A 16,931-nucleotide genomic window follows, 5' to 3' on the forward strand; every position below is an offset into this window, starting at 1 on the left:
GTTTGAATTAAACTCTAATGAGTAAAGACTACACCCTACACTGAACAACTTGGGCTTTCTTTTTGATCACATACCATCAGGAGGCTTTTTTTTTTCTTCAGAGGGAATTTTAAATGTTCCTTCCTTGGGAAGCCCTAAAACTTCATGACTACATTTTCATATGAAAAACAGAAGTCAAGACAGAGCCACACATATAGTCCATTCTCTTAGAATGAGTAATATATATTTTGCAGAGACTATTGAAGGGGATAGAGGGATATGATAAATATTTATCTGGAAGATTAAATATTTTCAAATGAGTAAACAAGTGCTCTGCAAATGCTAGTAAGTATTGATTCAAAGAAGGGCTCAGTTTTGTAGCAGACTGGCTCCAGCAAGGACATTGTTTCATTCTCAGAGATGCTCAGAAGTCTAAGAATGATCAGAAAGTGTATTGAGCTCTTGGCCAAGCTTAAGGATTTTTATGAATTCTTAGTGAGTAGAAGCTTGAAAGTTTTATCTCTTATCTGTGTAAGAATGTACATAATTTGCTTTAGTGTAACCAGTTCTTTTCAAGGAATCTCTATACTTTTTAAAAAAGTTATTTATAAATAACACAATGCCTAGAGGTATTTTGTAAAGGTAAGTCAAGACTATAGTTATTAGATCTAGTGAAAATCTAATACTATAGATAAGAGATAACCTAAAATTATCTCTTACTAAATGCTATTACTATTTTTAACTTGATGTACCACCAAAGCTTTAGTGAGGATTAACTGAGATGTTAAAAGGGTTTTGTAAAGATTAAAAGACCGTACAAATATAAAGTGAATAAAAATTCTAATGACTCTCTTGCTTTACCAACTCCCTAGTGTTTCCCTTTCATATCATTATGTAACATCCCTTACTGTAAAGGTACATTTATAAGAAAATGCCAGTGATGAACTTCACCTTGACCAGTTATTTCTAATTAAGCTTGAGAGACCCAAGGGATTTTTTTGGACCTTTAATTTCTATGAAGTTATTCAATTTTTATGAAATTTTCTAGTATGAGTCCCAAGGAGATTATCTGTGAAGGTATTTCCAGTAAGAATATAACTTCCATGTATGGGAAGACATTTAAAACTATAATGTATTATTTATGTTAAAGTATTTGTTAACTCCACTTTTTCTTTTTAAATTCCAGCTACCTATTGTTTCACGAAGGTCAGAATAATATGGAAAAACTAGCTAAACGTTACAGGCACTGAAATGCTTATTAATACATAATAAGGAGAAAAGGTTAGAATATTAAAGTGCCTTGAACCACAAAGGTCCCTAAAAGATGCATCTAACAAATATGATGCCATTAAATTAAAACATGTAATTAAAATGTTGCTGCTGTTACCCATAACATTGAAAATTTACAATGGGTAGTGTTTCTAAAATAGTCTCGATGGGGTCATCTAAAGGACACTACCCAAACCATGATTTTAATTCTTTTTCTTATGTTTATGCCATTTAAAGAAAGCCACAAAATGTACTCTTATATAAGATGTTTAATATCCAAGTCTAGATTAATGGTTCCCAATGAAGAGAACTGGGGGAATCGTTCCTCATGGGACTGGGTTCTATCTGGAGAAACTTATCTTGTATCTGAATGGTGGTGACACCTGGTGGTGAGGAGAAGCCAGAGATGCTACTAACAGTATCGCACAGGATTGGTCCCACAATAAAGATTTGGCTCAAGGGTCAACGGTGCTGCTGTTGCAGAACCCTGATAACATTTTTCCTTTGGGTTTATCTATTTCAATTCACCATTTAGATACCATAGTAGATAATAACATCTAGTGTTGGCAAAATGTCAGAAAAAGGATATTCTCATATATTGTTTGTGGGAGTATCAATTGAATAAATGTTTTGGAGGAAATTTGTAAATTTAAAAATCCACCCCTACTTACATTTCTACTTTGAAGAAGCACTTCCTAACAACTATATATAATGGATATATGTAACTGCATTGAAACAAAGACTCTGTGCAGTATTATTTGTAATAAAGAAATATTGAAAACAAATGAAATATTCATCAATAAGTAGTTAAATAAATTAGAACATATTCATAATATGCAATGATAAAAAGTGGAAGAATTGTAGTAGGAAGAATTCCAGTAGGAAGGATGAATATGCTATATATTTTGGATTATAAATAATTGAACCCTGATAACATTTTTCCTTTGGGTTTATCTATTCCCAAATTTTGTTTGAATTTGTAATAAAATCTTTTGCTTAAATTTATATAAATCTGCGTGTGTGTGTGTGTGTGCGCGCGCGTGTGCGCATGTGCATGCACAGGAAAGCTCTGGAATGCTACAAGAAAAAGATTAGCTAGTCATGGAGAATATGAGTGTGGGATGAAATGTTCACTTTTTACTTTATATAGTCTTGTAACAGTTGCATTTCTTTCAAGCTTAGGCAAACTGTAAAACTAAAAATGTAATAAGAATACATCAGATAATAATAAATATACATAGACATGGTCCATCTTGTAAGGATTATGTGAAGAATTCATCCTTGAGTAGGTTTTAATAAGTATTTCCTGGTGAAAGGGACAGAAAGAAAAATTAGAGAAGGCCATGACAAACAGTGGCATTTAGGTTAGACCTAAAAAGAACTGGGTAATTGGAGCAATATGTAAATACTCAATTATAAGAGTTGTGATTTAAATTCAAATGAAAGCTTACATTTTTTAAAGAAACTGCCTTATTTGGACATAGCTTAATTAATATTTACCTCAGTTAAGGCAATTTTATTCTTCAATACTGAACATGTCTACAGGAAACTTAAATTTTTACTTAAATGTTAAATAATTTTAACAAACTTTTATATTTGTGTACTTGAATCTAATTGTTTTGCAATTTTATTGAAAGAATTCAGCACTAAAGATTAAAAATTTGAAGAAAAGATTTATGGAAATTACCTTCAGTTTGTAGCTTGCTTTACAAAGATTTAGAAGGCTCTTTCTTATACAGCTCAATCTTTCAAATATGTACAGTTACAGTCTGAACATTCTAAGCATAGTGATTTATAGATACAATCAGTGGGGTCACTGGTTCATACTACAGAATTCTGAGAGATCCTTAATATTAATGAGTCCACACCTGAGGAAGTGCTTTTGTTTGATCAGTGCAGGAAATGTTGCTGCTCAAGTACCTAAATTGTTACCACTTTTCACAGTAGATTAAAAGCTAGAATATTCCTTTGAAAACGACATACCTAGGAGTAGAAAAAACCACCAGTTCTGGACTAATTCAGTTCTTATTTATATATTGTCTTAAAGGCATTTTACCTTACAATCCCAAACTGGACATGTCCCAAGGCTCCATTCATAAAAACAAGCAAATATCATTAATGAAGCTAGTCTTAACTCTGCAGAAGAAACGCAAGGAGTCCATGTAAGAAGGGAAAGCTGCCGCTTCTTCTAGAGACATCTCTGGAGCACAAGTCTTTCCAGACTTGTTCAGAGAAAGCCACAGAAGTAATCTTACCCTTATTTAAGGCTAGACATAACAAAGTCATCACTAATTATCTTTAAATTTTAAGGTTCACTTACATTTTGTCTTTATTTTGGAAAATAAAATTTACTCTACTAATTTATACTACTTTACTTTAGATATTTTACACTTTTATTTTAAACTTTTTCTGGAAAAGTGTACTAGAGACTTTCAACAAATGCCATGAAATAATAAGCACATATATTATAATCATATCTTGCTATAATTAAACAAATGGTGTCATAGCTTCACCAATAATTTATAAATTAAAATCTATACTTAAATATATATGTATGTACACACACATACACACACATTATACCGGCCAAACATACATTCCCTTGCATGAAATATTTTGCTGTGCAAAATGTGGTTTTAAAATTAGTCTTTTAATTCTTAATAGAAAAAGTAAAAATAAGAGAGCCATAAGATTATCCTCCAAGTTATTCTGCATTTTCCTTTAATTTTTTGAGTGGATGTTTTTTCTGAAAAATTTATTTTTGCTTTTACCATAGCCTTGCTTGCATAGGGCTGACATCATTATCTTTATTTTACATATTAGGAATCCAGGGCACAGAGCAGTCATATAGTGTTTCTTCACATGGTGTTTCTTCCTGCCTCATTTATTACCATGGTCTTTATTCATGCATCAATTAAAATACACGTATAATTATTAAGGACTAACTAAGTACATCTATGTTCTGGAGTGTCCAAAAGAAGGGCCAGGAAGTTTTATGATCTAGGGCTTATCATTCACAGAGAACTCAATGTGAATGTTGCGCTGCAATCACTTTGCAATTGATTGAGCTGTGACCCTTAAGGTCTTGCAATGATGTGGCAATGACTATTAGGCAAGGTATGGTCAGTGAATCAATATACTCACTGCTCTATGTTTAGGTGTTTGGATGTGGGGATGGGCACTGTAATACAAACAAAATTATCATGTGTCACAAAACAGAGCATTTAAAGTACTATATAGGATTTGAATCAAAATTTTATAAAGGTATGTTGAAGAAAGAGATGAAGTTACAAACCTGGCAAGGTTTTCATCAAGTTGTGCATTAATTAACAATAAGATCTGAGGCAGAATTTTGTACAAGGTGATAGGATTATTGAGTACAAAGGACCAAGAAAATATCTAAGGGGCAGTGAGTATCCTAACGAGGATGAAGTTCTTGCAGGAATTGTTTTGGAGAGATATACAGTGTAAAAAAGGCTCTAAACAGGTAAATTACTGAGAATTATATATACCAGCCTATAATGCTCGGACTACAGTCAAAGGCAAACTGTCACTCTGAAATTAAGAAGATAAACCATGGATTCAACTTTGTGAATGTGCGTTCCAGCTCAGGTACTTACTAGCTGTTGGGTAAGCTATGTAATCACTCTATGCTTCAATTTCTCCAACTTTAAAATAAAATAAATCGCATAAACACACACAGCCATTTTTGAGTTGTTCAAAGGATTAGATTAAATCTAATGTTTAGATTAGTACCAGGAATACAGTACAGTAGGGCTTAATATTAGCATTTTAATGTTTTTCTTCTCCTTTTTGATAGTTCAAATTATCTGAGCTGAGTTTGGGGCAGTTTATTATACTTAGAATAAAATGAAATGGGTAAGAATGGCAGCAGGATAGGTTAGAAGGCAATTGCAAAAGAAACAAAGTAAAATGAAAAGGTGGGCTTTAGATTAAGACAAATAGTTTCAAGTTTTATATTTATTTATAGACTTAGAGCCTTGGGCCAATACTTAACATTTTGAATTAAATCTTATATTTCATTAATCATAAAATGGGAAACTACCAATGTGGGTGACTTAAGAAGATTGAATATTAAAGTATTAGATGTGTGGTTCAAAAGTAGTAGCTGCTCAATAACTTGGAAATTTCTAAAAAATCTGTATTACTATTATTAATACTAAAATCATAGTAAGGCACAGTCTACTAAAGTGGAGAAGAAAAAATGAGTTTCTGAAGGTAAGTTTTTGATAATTAATGACATCTATACTAGTGAGTGGTTAGTCTATGAAAATATGATTCTTGAATATTCTTAATGACACAGATGATAATTTTGCTATTTCTGGCACTTCCTTACTTACAATGGTGACTGTTTCATCTGTGCCCTTTGTTTTCCTTCAAAGGGAATCTGGCAAGCTTACAGGGCTGCTTCACACTAAGAATTCATTGCATGTAAAGCAGAATCTGTTTCTTGCCCAAACCATAAGCAAGTTCTTGTCTCAATGAAGACTTGTTGAATGACTATTAGAGCCCACACAGATCTCCCTCATGTCTCATCAGTATAACTTATATTTTATTGTATAATGTTGTCAATTGAGTTCTTTTGCTTTCTCTTTATTGATACTATAGTGGGGAGGGGATTATTCTTATATTTCCTTTGTTCTCCCATCATGTCAGATCACCCAATTAATAAGGTTAACTTAATTATATGGCTTGGCATCCTTATGTACCAAAATATCCCTAAACATAGGACAATGATTTTCAGTTGAGTAGATTTGTGTAGATGAGTGGAGGGACAGCACGGCTGGTTTTAGGATATTGATAAAATTTAACACCTCTGCTGCTGAGTGCAGGCAGGGTCTGGTTGTCTCTGGGTGGTGGTGGGAGGTTCATGACATAACTTGGCTTTTGTTTGTTTTTATGACTACTGGTAATCTTGGCTTTTGTGATGGACTCCATTTAGATTGTACATGTGATCTATTCCATTTATAGTATTTCCTTTCCATCTTGGCCCCTTCTGTGTTTCAAAGATGAGCACCCATGTCATGATTTAGCCTCATCTCTATTCAACCCATTCATTTAGTTGTACATAACTTCAGTTGACCTGGAAACTTTCTGGGCAGCTGTACAACTTCCAACTTCTCTCTACTTCTATGACTTTTCTGTGCTTACGGAATGTTGATGTCTTTGTATGCTCCCCTATAATTTTATTCCTAGGCATGCTATATAATAATCTTTTCATTCTCTGTTGTCAAGAGATACTCCAATAAACATACAGCTTATAGGAAACTCCAAACAAAATCTCTCTGTGCTCACATTTGGTCAAAGTCAGTGGACATTCTCAAGCTCTCATAAAAATTTGCTCATCATACCCTGCTCATCTTATCTGTCAAGGAGACATGAAAATTGCACAGTTATACTGGCATTCAGTTTGGGACCAGGATGATAGTTTTACTATTTCTGATTCCATTCTCCACAAACCTTTTGGAATATTGCTCCACAATTTGTCTTCAAAGAGGGGGGCACATACCTTTTTTTTTAACTGGCAGGGAAAAGAAATGATTTTCATAGGGAACATTGTGCCACCCCAGAGCCAAGAACTCTTTACTCTGAGCCACTCCTCCCCCATGGATCCCTGTCTTCAGTCCTCTTACTGGGCTACAGCTGGTCCTATTGTCTTTTTATAAAACCCATGGGGAGTGTCAGGCCAAAGTGTTGATGTCTTTTGTTCAAATGTTTGGTGTTCAATGTTTCTTTTACTTTCTTTTTGAACTAGATGTTATCCTGGGACAACAGGAAAAGTTTCACTTAACATTGTTTCATACAATAATAATAATAAGCCAGCATTAGCACAGAAAGCCAGGGATAACTAGACTAAATGAATTCACTTCAACTCAGTAATTATTTGAGGCATTATTGCTTGGTTTTTTCAAGATGTTGAAAAAGATAGCATTCAGTTTTAGAGTAAAACTGAGGTGCCTCATCCATTTCTTAAGTACCCCGAACTTATGGTTAAATGGAATGATTGTCATACAGAAACTATGGGAAATAAATTGATTCATTAATTCCAGATTAGGGCAGTGTGACATTGTTTATTTAGGCTTCTAGGAAAGTTTGCAGGACTCATTTTTAGATAAGTCCATTTAAAGTCTGTGGACTTACTATAAGATAATCCAAAGTTATCTTTTCCCTTACAGAAGCAAAAGCAAAAAACAATTTCAAGGAACACTTCCCCTCTCTTACTTTAGAGAAATATGCTCCTATTTTTCCCATTTTCAGTATAATGTCAAGCCCACACTTTTTATCTAAACTCTAAGAATCACTTATCTACAGAATTTACACTTGTACAAAGGAATAGCAGGGATGGTCCACTCTGCAGAGAGGGAATCCATAAAACTGGAACATATAGAAAGTGTCTTCACACAAAATACTCTTATCAGGGCAACAAATGAAAATATGTGATTGGGACACCATTCAGTCTGTATTTATGGATTGAAAATTTTGGAGTTATAATAAACTAACTGTAATTGTTTTAGCAAAAATGTAGCCAATGATTTCTTTCTATATTACTAGATTCATTGTAAGAATTATAAATAGTTTTCTGCAATGATTAAGAAATATAATCTCTGACTGCATATTTTTCACCCCTACCATTAAAAATAAACCTTGATGAAAATTTTCTTATCCATTTAGCAGCTTCTTCACAACCATGAAAACATAGGGAAAGAGTGAGAGAAAAAAAATTCAAAAAGACAGCTAGCTTATGGTCAAAACATATGGGACAAGTTATCCAGTATTGTCACAACTCTTTCATTGACAATTCATTCCATTCTAGAGCCTTGTTAGACCTACCAGATTCCTTGACTATTATATTCAGAATGGCCTTGAAAACTTACAGCACTTAGAAATGCTCTTGAGATATATAAAAGTCTTTATTTAGAATGGAACTTATAACACCTGCCAAATTTGTAGATGTAAGACCACTTCCAATAAGAATTAAAAGGACCTCTTTCTTGCTGAAATAGGACTATCAATATAAGACTTGTCTGCTCATGAGAAATAGTGGGTTCTTGTCTCTGATGTTGCAATTTAGTTTAAAATCACTTTCATGATGACAGGGTACATAAAGATGATAAAACTATAAAGATGACAGTCTAATCTTCAAAGATCACTGATCACTGATAAAAGACTAAATAACATAAACACCTGAAATACTAGATTATTAGCTGGCTGGCACCCTCTCAGTACTGAAGTATGCTGAGATACTACTGATGAGTGAAAATGCTTTTCCTTTATGTTATGCACCAATATATCCTCCCCCCAAGAGGGGCAGATGAATCATAATAGTTTTGAATTTAAGATGTATATATATTCTTTCTCGACAGAGATGCAACATATGTAAAATGTTAATAAATGACATACTGTAAAATGCTCAAAATTATTTTTCCCTCAGAGGGATGCCTGATTGCTGAGAATTTCAAGCACCCTTTAATCATCCCCTTTTACAAATTCTAACAATAATTTTTAATATACGTACAAGAATGATTAGACATGCTGGTCCTATAAAACTCCAAATAAAGTTGTTTTCTGTGCTAAGCCAACATCTGAAAAGTAAATAATAAAATCTATAAATATGTTTATATGTACTTCAATGAAGCAACATTTCCAAATGCATGCAAAGCATTTCATAATTGCATTCCAAATAATGAGATCATCTTAACTTACACTTTGGTGGTGCCATAATATCTATATCCTAATGATGCTGAAAATCCAACTACCACAGCTGGGCTGAGATAGCCAAAGATATAAAAGTTCTTGTGCAAAAATCCCTTGTTGTAGATGACTCCTACAACAACGAGATAGAGGTGGATGCCTTCGATGCACATCCAGGCAAAGGCAGCTAAAAAGAAGTAATGCAGCAGCCCAGCAATGATGGAACAAAAGAGCTAGAAATCAGAGAAAGAAAGAATCCATAAGCAATGCTAGTTTTAATATTATCATAACATAAAATCTTGACTTTCTTCCTAAGTTACGCCACCTTATATAATGCTTGATCACATTAAAATACCCTTGTCAAGTGTTAACTTTTGATATGTACCACTTCCAGCTGACTGAAAAGAACTGTGCTTCATCAATGTGAAGCAGTCACCACTCCTGTGACAGAACTAAGCTATTGTTCTTGCCCAGAGATTTATATGTTTTTATATATTTATATTATGTGATAAATTGTGGATTTGTCACATTTAAACCACGATATCTTAGTGAATATGTTGTGTTCAAAGTTGACTTGTGTTTTGGAGATGTTTTCACTCTCCTTTATTTTATTCATGCCCAAAGAATGATTAGTTTTGCTAATACTATGCTTAAAGACCATAATAAATATCCTGGTGAAGTGTCAGACATGGAATTTATAAAATACATGATATATTTTATGAAAATATCCATTATTGAATCACTTTAAGTTATATGATTATCAGGTAAGTTTAAGATGGATTTCAGTTAAATACTTAAATACTTTTATTAGTATTTACTTAATAGTTAGAACTAGAGTTAGGCTTATAAGAAATAACAGAATAGAAGTAGTTTACACATTTCTGTATTAATGGAACTAACACTTTACTGAGGAGACAGCATATACACACTTACCTATTGCACTTACTAAAATAGAGTATAATCCAAGAATAATGAGCCTACATATTAAGAAATATTGGAGAGTACTATGTTAGGTTTGGAAAAGACAGATCACTGGTGATTAAACTTTGGGAACCACTTTAGGGAGGAACTGAGATTTGAAATATGGTTTGAAAATGGGAAGAACTTGATAGGTAAAATTGGAAATAAACACTGCAAGGAATAGCTTTGAGGTGAGGAAGATGGTGGGATGAAAATGAAGGAGAAAATAGGCCCTGGAAGAGAATGGGTGGGTTATAAACTGAAAGGTGTTACTATACCACTTCAAACCAAAGAAAAACCATTTAGAATGGATATTTTGTGGCATCTACTTCAGAACACCTAACACCTTGATAGCTGATGTTAGCTGCAGTGCTTGAAAGATTTCTAACAAGAATGGAAATATGGAGGCAATTTAAAGTTTTGTGGCCATGAGAATGTACTTCTACAATCTCCAACTGCATGTAGGGAGGGCAACTGATCCAGGAAAGAGCCCCTGATGCTCTAGGAAAGCCATTGTTCATTTCCCAGCTGCTGCCAGCCACAAACTGAGTACAGCGGGGTTACTAAGACATTCTTATTCTTAAGAGACAGGGGTTCCCTCTGTGATGTGACCTCGGCTCAAGGTCTCCTCAAAGGGCTCGCTGATAACCAAGTGCAACTTCCCTTAGAACGGCACTGTGAAACTCTCCTGGCCCCTTGTCCTTTCTCCCTTCTTTCCTTCACTTGGGGTCAGACCTGTATCTTAGTCTAATGGCTCTCCAAGTGTCTGTCTTCCTATTTTCTCTCAGCCATTTTGCCTAATAAACTGTATGTTTAATCCCATTTTAATGTCTACTTCTAGGGAGACCCAGACTAACATAATATGGGAACTATTCAGTAAGTCCCATCAATAATGATGGGAAATGGGTAGATAGGAAAGTGCAATGAGTAGGCAGGGCCAATTTATCATATTCCAACCTATGAACCCTAACTGTATGTTTCAGTGCCTGTGTTAAAATAAATTTTGTTTCCAATTCTCTCTCACTCTTCGGTCTTTGTTGAATGCCCATATGAAAACAAAACAAAATAGGTGATTTATTCAGTTTGTTGCGAAGTTTTCATTTGTCCCAATAGTTATCATAATGAGAGAAATTGTGGTTAATGGACTTGATAAGCAGGTTCCTTAGATATGTTAGCATTATCACACTTAGAAAAGACATAAGAATGAAGTTATACAGTGTGTCTGCCTAATTAAGCCCTTAGTTATAATTTATGTTCTATGATATACATATTTAGGAAAGTACAAATTTAGAAAATAAAAAGCAAGAGTAAGGGAGATCTACATACCTTATTAGTGTTTGTGTTGATGCCAACAAGAAAAACAAGCTCAGCTAGGAATAGGTTACAGCAGAGATTTTTGTGAATTGTTGTCCTGGTGCTTTGAATTTCACTGAAGAACCAAAAGGTAAAAATGCATATGGCAAGGCAAATCAGTGAAATAATTATTCCTAGTTGAGTGATCCTTGTAAGAATATTATAATCTTTAATACCCTAAGGGAAAATAATAATAAAGTTGTTAAGAGAATAACTCAGTAACTTGTTAAAGGAACTACAACATATAATGAACTTCCTTTCTTGGTGAAACATTAATCAAAATGTTCATAAAATGTAGAAATACAAATGTGCATTTAGATGAGAAAATTTTGTACTTTTGAAAATGCTCAGTATTCAGAGAAATCTGATATAAGTCATGTAGCCCTTTAAAAGTCCTGTAATTAGTGACCTTTTTTGAGGCATAGTACAAATATTAGTATATGGCTTAACAGTGTTATTGTCATCAGTTTCATGATATTAGAAAGGCAACTAATTTTTATAATATAAAATGGTTAATTAAAACAGATTTAACAGCAGTAAGAACAAGTCTTATATCTATGCAGTGTTGTAACAAAAAAACTTTAAGCAAAGTTTTCAGAAATGCTGAATACAGAATCTAAAAATAATCTACTTGAGAGGCTTTAGCATAGGAAAGGTTAGTTTTATTCTAACCAGATGAATATTTATTTTTTTATATGCAGAATACTGGCTTCTTTGTTTACTTAACAGGGAAAAAATTCTCTTTATGACTGACATTATAGTTAAGCAGATTTACTTGGTCACTTTATATATACTTGATGGATTCTAAGTATATGTGGAAATAAACCCGTAATCTAATGAGGATTATGATACAGAGATATAAAATAAATTATATAATATGAAAGCAAGATATTACTGATGTACAATACATATCATGAAGATTTCAACTAAAAATAGATATTTTTTCCTAATTAAATATCTTGTAGGGCTTTATGGTATAAAAGCATGGTGTTAGTTATAAATACACCAATATATATTGACCAGGTATCAAATATTTTTAACCAATTGATCAATGGTAAAATAAACTTTCAATACAAAGGCAAAGGCCATTAAAATCTATGATACATTAAAGAATATAAATGATCCTTAAAGGCAGCATTAAAAACCGAGTCAATGGGTAGATATTTAACACACAACCCACCAGGTATTACAGACTTAGGTAAGTCCTTGACTAAATGTGACCTAAAAATCCAGACGACATATATCATAGAAGACAGGTAGGAAACCAAAGACTAAAAAAAACATAATGTTGGGATAATTTATCAATTAACTAAATATGCTATTTAAGTCAAAGAAAGTATATAAAAATTAATTATTCTCTTGACTGACCAAAGAAAAAAGAACATGACAGATTTAAATAAACATGAAATGGGAAAACTGTCTTACAACGGAATGACTAGAAGACATCAAAATTGCAAAATGTGTCAGGTGATTACAGCGGCACGAGGTGTGGGTCTCATTTGAGAACGTCAGCTCGCAGCCCTCTGAAGACCAGCTGCCGTTCATGGTGGCAGATGAGTAGTTCCAAAAGGCACATTGACTCCTATACTTATCTGTAGTCTGAAAAAGAGACATTTTACTGATGGGGAAAAGAGAAAAAGTTACATACATGGTATTGCCTTTGTCATATTTAAAATATCACTTCGCATATCAATATAATTAAAACCATGTCTAACATGTGAAGCATAATCCAGTGTCAATGAGTGCTGCTGTTAATATGGAAGAATTGAAATTTACCTTGCAACAATGCTCTATTTATCAATCCTGTGTCACAAAGTTGCTGTGAGAATTATTATCAAATGAGATCATGTGTGTCATTCAGCACAGTGAATGACACATACTTATCATATGACCTTTATTCAATAAATGTTTGAGTATATACTAGCTATTAGTCATTGACCCAAATACTAAAAATACAATACTGAACAAAACAGAAAAAGTGTTTGCATTGTGACCTTAGATTCCCATGGGGAAATGAGAAATTATTAAACAAGAAAAATAAACCAGAGAAAGGAGTCTGTTAGCTGTCATTATTATCATTATCAATATTACTATGACAACTACTACTAATATTCCTTTGAGGTAATGGAAAAGTATATACTAATTGTTGAAATTGAAAATAAATAATCAGGGAAGCAGGAAACTGACTGTGTTATATATGAGATAGCTTCTATTTTCTTAGGAAAAAAATAGAATCCAAATTTTACTCTCAGAGAGAGGGAGACCATGGATTGGGTGCATGTGTTGGTCAAAGGAAAGTGATGAGATTTCATAGTGATCATTACTTTGAATGGGAAAAGGATCTGAACAGAAAGGAAGATTAAGGGCAATCAAGTTTTTCCATTAATTATGGTGAAGAATTTTTGTTTAAATGTGTTTGTTTTGTTGTTGTGTCAAACTGACATTGGTGAAGTGGGCTGTCCTTGGGATCTTAGCTGCCAAAACATTCCACTAATAAAAACTGTAGGAAAAAACATCAGACCATGTGAAAGAAACAATGATTTCTAGTGTCAAAAGGTCACTTGCATTTGGCATCTGAAAACACATAAGTTTAGTTTCCATTCTTAAAACATTCCACACTTTTTTTCCCTTAACAATGCCTACCAATGTTTAGGTTTGAGCTACTATTTTCTATACATTTAGTGTTTCTCTACATAGATGTTTTTCATTTACAGGGATACATTTTTATTGCATATAAGCATATATTCTCTTAGTTCCCTCCCTCCATAAGTACACAAATACAATTGTCCCACTTCAAGGCTTTCCAAATGGAACATCAGAGACTTATGTATGAGGACTGAAATTCAATTGAAAGCACAAGAAATCATCAAATGTGAAAAGGCACAAGCAATCTATGATTTCGAGTTTCTCCATTCATTTATAGGAGTATTAAAAAAAATCAGATACTTGGTTATTTCTAATCATGCTTTCTTATTGTAGAGTCTCAATTACTTATGGCTTTGAAAAAAGATTTGGAATAGTAATAGGAGAGTAAAATGGTTTCAGCTAATTTCTTTATGAAATAACGTAAACTTCTCTCTGATTTCATTTTAATCAAATCTCTGAAAATACTATTTTAAATGGCAATTAACCAAACACCTCCTTCATTACACAAGTGATCTTTATCTCTGACTCTGATACATTTTTGTAGCTCATTTTTTAACAGTACAGAGACTTCCAAAACAAGGAATGTACTTGAATTTAAAATAAAGCTTAATTTCAGAGAAATATGTGAAATTCTTTGGTATTTATTAGAAAGTTTAAAGAGCACTGAAAGTACAAAAATATTTTATAGAAAAATATTTTAGAACCACTTTACTCCTTTAATTTGATTTTAAATCTGTATTTTTAAACCCAAGGATTCACATGTAATTAAAGTGACACAACAAAAAACGTCCACTGCTTTGAATAGTCATAACCAATAGTCACCAGGAAAGCAACTTACCTTTATGTGACTTAATGTAAATGTTATTTTTCCAAGTTCATACAGTGTGGGTGGGTTCGAGCTAATTGAAACTGAAATTATTGAAGAGATGACTTTTTCCTCCTCTTCAGAATTATCATAACTTTGAGGTTCCAATAAGTTGTCAGATGATGAAAACAAGGGACCAATACTTTTATAATATAAAAATGCAACTGTAACATTGCCTATTAATGAAATAAGTGTATTTAGTGAAATTCTTATAAAACAAAAATATATTTAAGCTCTTAAAATAAACATAAAAATTGAACAGACAAAATTTTTACTCTGGGGGAGTCATATGAATAATGAATCCATACCTGTATGGTGAAACCATAACCAAAACATATTCTCTTACCTCTATGACTCTGAAACTGATTGCGGAGTGGAACTTCCCTTTACACAGCTATATTTAGAAGAAAATAGTTCTAGATAAATTTACATCCAACTCCTAAGAACTAACGTGTGAAGTGTATTGACTTGAAAGATAAAATTTTGATTGATTACTTTTTTGTGCAAACATATCAGAAAGATACTGGGAGAAAATTATCATAGACTTAACTGTATTAAGGTTTAGAATTGAACACGTTGTGAGATGCCACTGAGTTCCACCTCATGCTCACTGAAATGTTTCCTATTTAACACTGATGACATTTAGTTACTCGGGGTGTAGGCGGGCAACACTGCCTTGCAAGGCAGCCATTTATTTTCACCTCACGACACTCCCCAAATGGAGAGAGAGTATCAGCACATCACCCAATGCTAGAAATGTAAACTGGTCAGTACAGACTATTATTCCTTCTCCATTTGTTGTACAAAATCACAAACACTAAATTTAGGATTTCACATTCAGAATTTGGTCTTGTAATGAGAAGTTTTAGTTTCAGTCATTGCCTACTAGTGTGTACATGGCTAAAGCAGTTAACTGCTTTTAATGCAGCTTTCTCACAAAATGATGGTAGTAATACTTACCCTAGCTACTTACAAGGATAAGGTGGAAACCAAATTAAATAATGCACAAGAGTCTTCTGTAAAATTTAAGATGCTATATTAATATGATTTTTGTTATCTTATTAATTGGAAACATATGTTGGCTTTAGATTTCTGGGACAACTTAGGAAGAACAATCATATTAATTGTTACCTCAAAGTTGTGACACCAGCAAATAATTTGAAAAGCATACATTAATTAAAATCATAAATGCAAACTTTGATAATATAAAAAATGAAGGAGTGTGAACAAAGCTGGAATCCTCCAATGAAAATATCACACAAATGAATAATATTCTTTGGATATGGTTATGGTTATGTGAGCTAGAAATTGCCAAAGATTGTCATGATTCATGTTTCTATCTTAATCTAAAAAAAAATCAAAAGAGAAGAGATATTGCTAAGAGACTTATTGAAATCCAGACATTAGACAATTTTCTTGAACTGCCAGTTTAGAAAACTTAGTTTTTAAAGAAAGAAATTACGTTAGCATAATATCATTGGACTAGTGAAATTATGATGACTCTAAGAGAAGATGACTAACACAGTCTTTGTCATGGACAGACCTGGGTTTGAAGCAGGAACTGGAAAATTTTAGGTCAACTTGACCTAGTCCTGCTTATGACACAGTCCATGCAACAGTGACTTCTCAGAGGTTGTAGTAGGAGATGATCCAAAATCAACTGAAGCCCCCACAAAAGAAGATGTATTTTTAAAATCTTTAATCACTCCTGTCCTTTCTGAAGGAAAGTAATTATTTAACATCAATTTTTGACTTTGGGTAAAAGATGACTCATGCTACATAAAATGCTTCAAAATCCCTTTTTATCTCCTTTCTGAATATTGTTTCAGTATTTATCCACTCTCATCATTTAGAACCTCTTCTAATTTTCATGATTTCTCACTAATTCTAGGCCTTATCTAGCTTTTAACTCTATCAGTTCTGTACCTTCTTTCAGTAAATCCACAAATGATAGAGACTAAAATTCAGTTTATCAAAAAAATAAAAATCCACCTGTGCCTCTATGGGCATCCCTTAATTTCATACTAATGATTATATACAGATGTTAACTAATGCATGTGTTTTATTAATTCATTTATCAATAAATGTATGATCAGATGTAGACATCTCTTAGTGCATTTGATAAATTTGTTAGACTTGCCTTGCC

The 16,931-nt window shown here is 33.0% G+C and overlaps 1 protein-coding gene across 1 annotated transcript in view; it reads right to left on the reverse strand.

Moving 5' to 3' along the window:
* Positions 1 to 16,931, reverse strand: part of ADGRL4 (adhesion G protein-coupled receptor L4) — a 116,900-nt gene that overhangs the window by 23,192 nt on the left and 76,777 nt on the right. The window contains exons 9-13 of the mRNA XM_036890245.2: positions 14,759 to 14,961; positions 12,700 to 12,873; positions 11,248 to 11,451; positions 8,974 to 9,194; positions 8,786 to 8,852 (exon numbers count right to left, since the gene is read on the reverse strand). Coding sequence (XP_036746140.2) covers positions 8,786 to 8,852; positions 8,974 to 9,194; positions 11,248 to 11,451; positions 12,700 to 12,873; positions 14,759 to 14,961 — 869 coding nt within the window. The remainder of the gene's footprint in view (positions 1 to 8,785; positions 8,853 to 8,973; positions 9,195 to 11,247; positions 11,452 to 12,699; positions 12,874 to 14,758; positions 14,962 to 16,931) is intronic.

The sequence above is a fragment of the Manis pentadactyla genome, chromosome 4, assembly GCF_030020395.1.
Source record: "Manis pentadactyla isolate mManPen7 chromosome 4, mManPen7.hap1, whole genome shotgun sequence".
In the NCBI taxonomy this organism is placed as follows: domain Eukaryota; kingdom Metazoa; phylum Chordata; class Mammalia; order Pholidota; family Manidae; genus Manis; species Manis pentadactyla.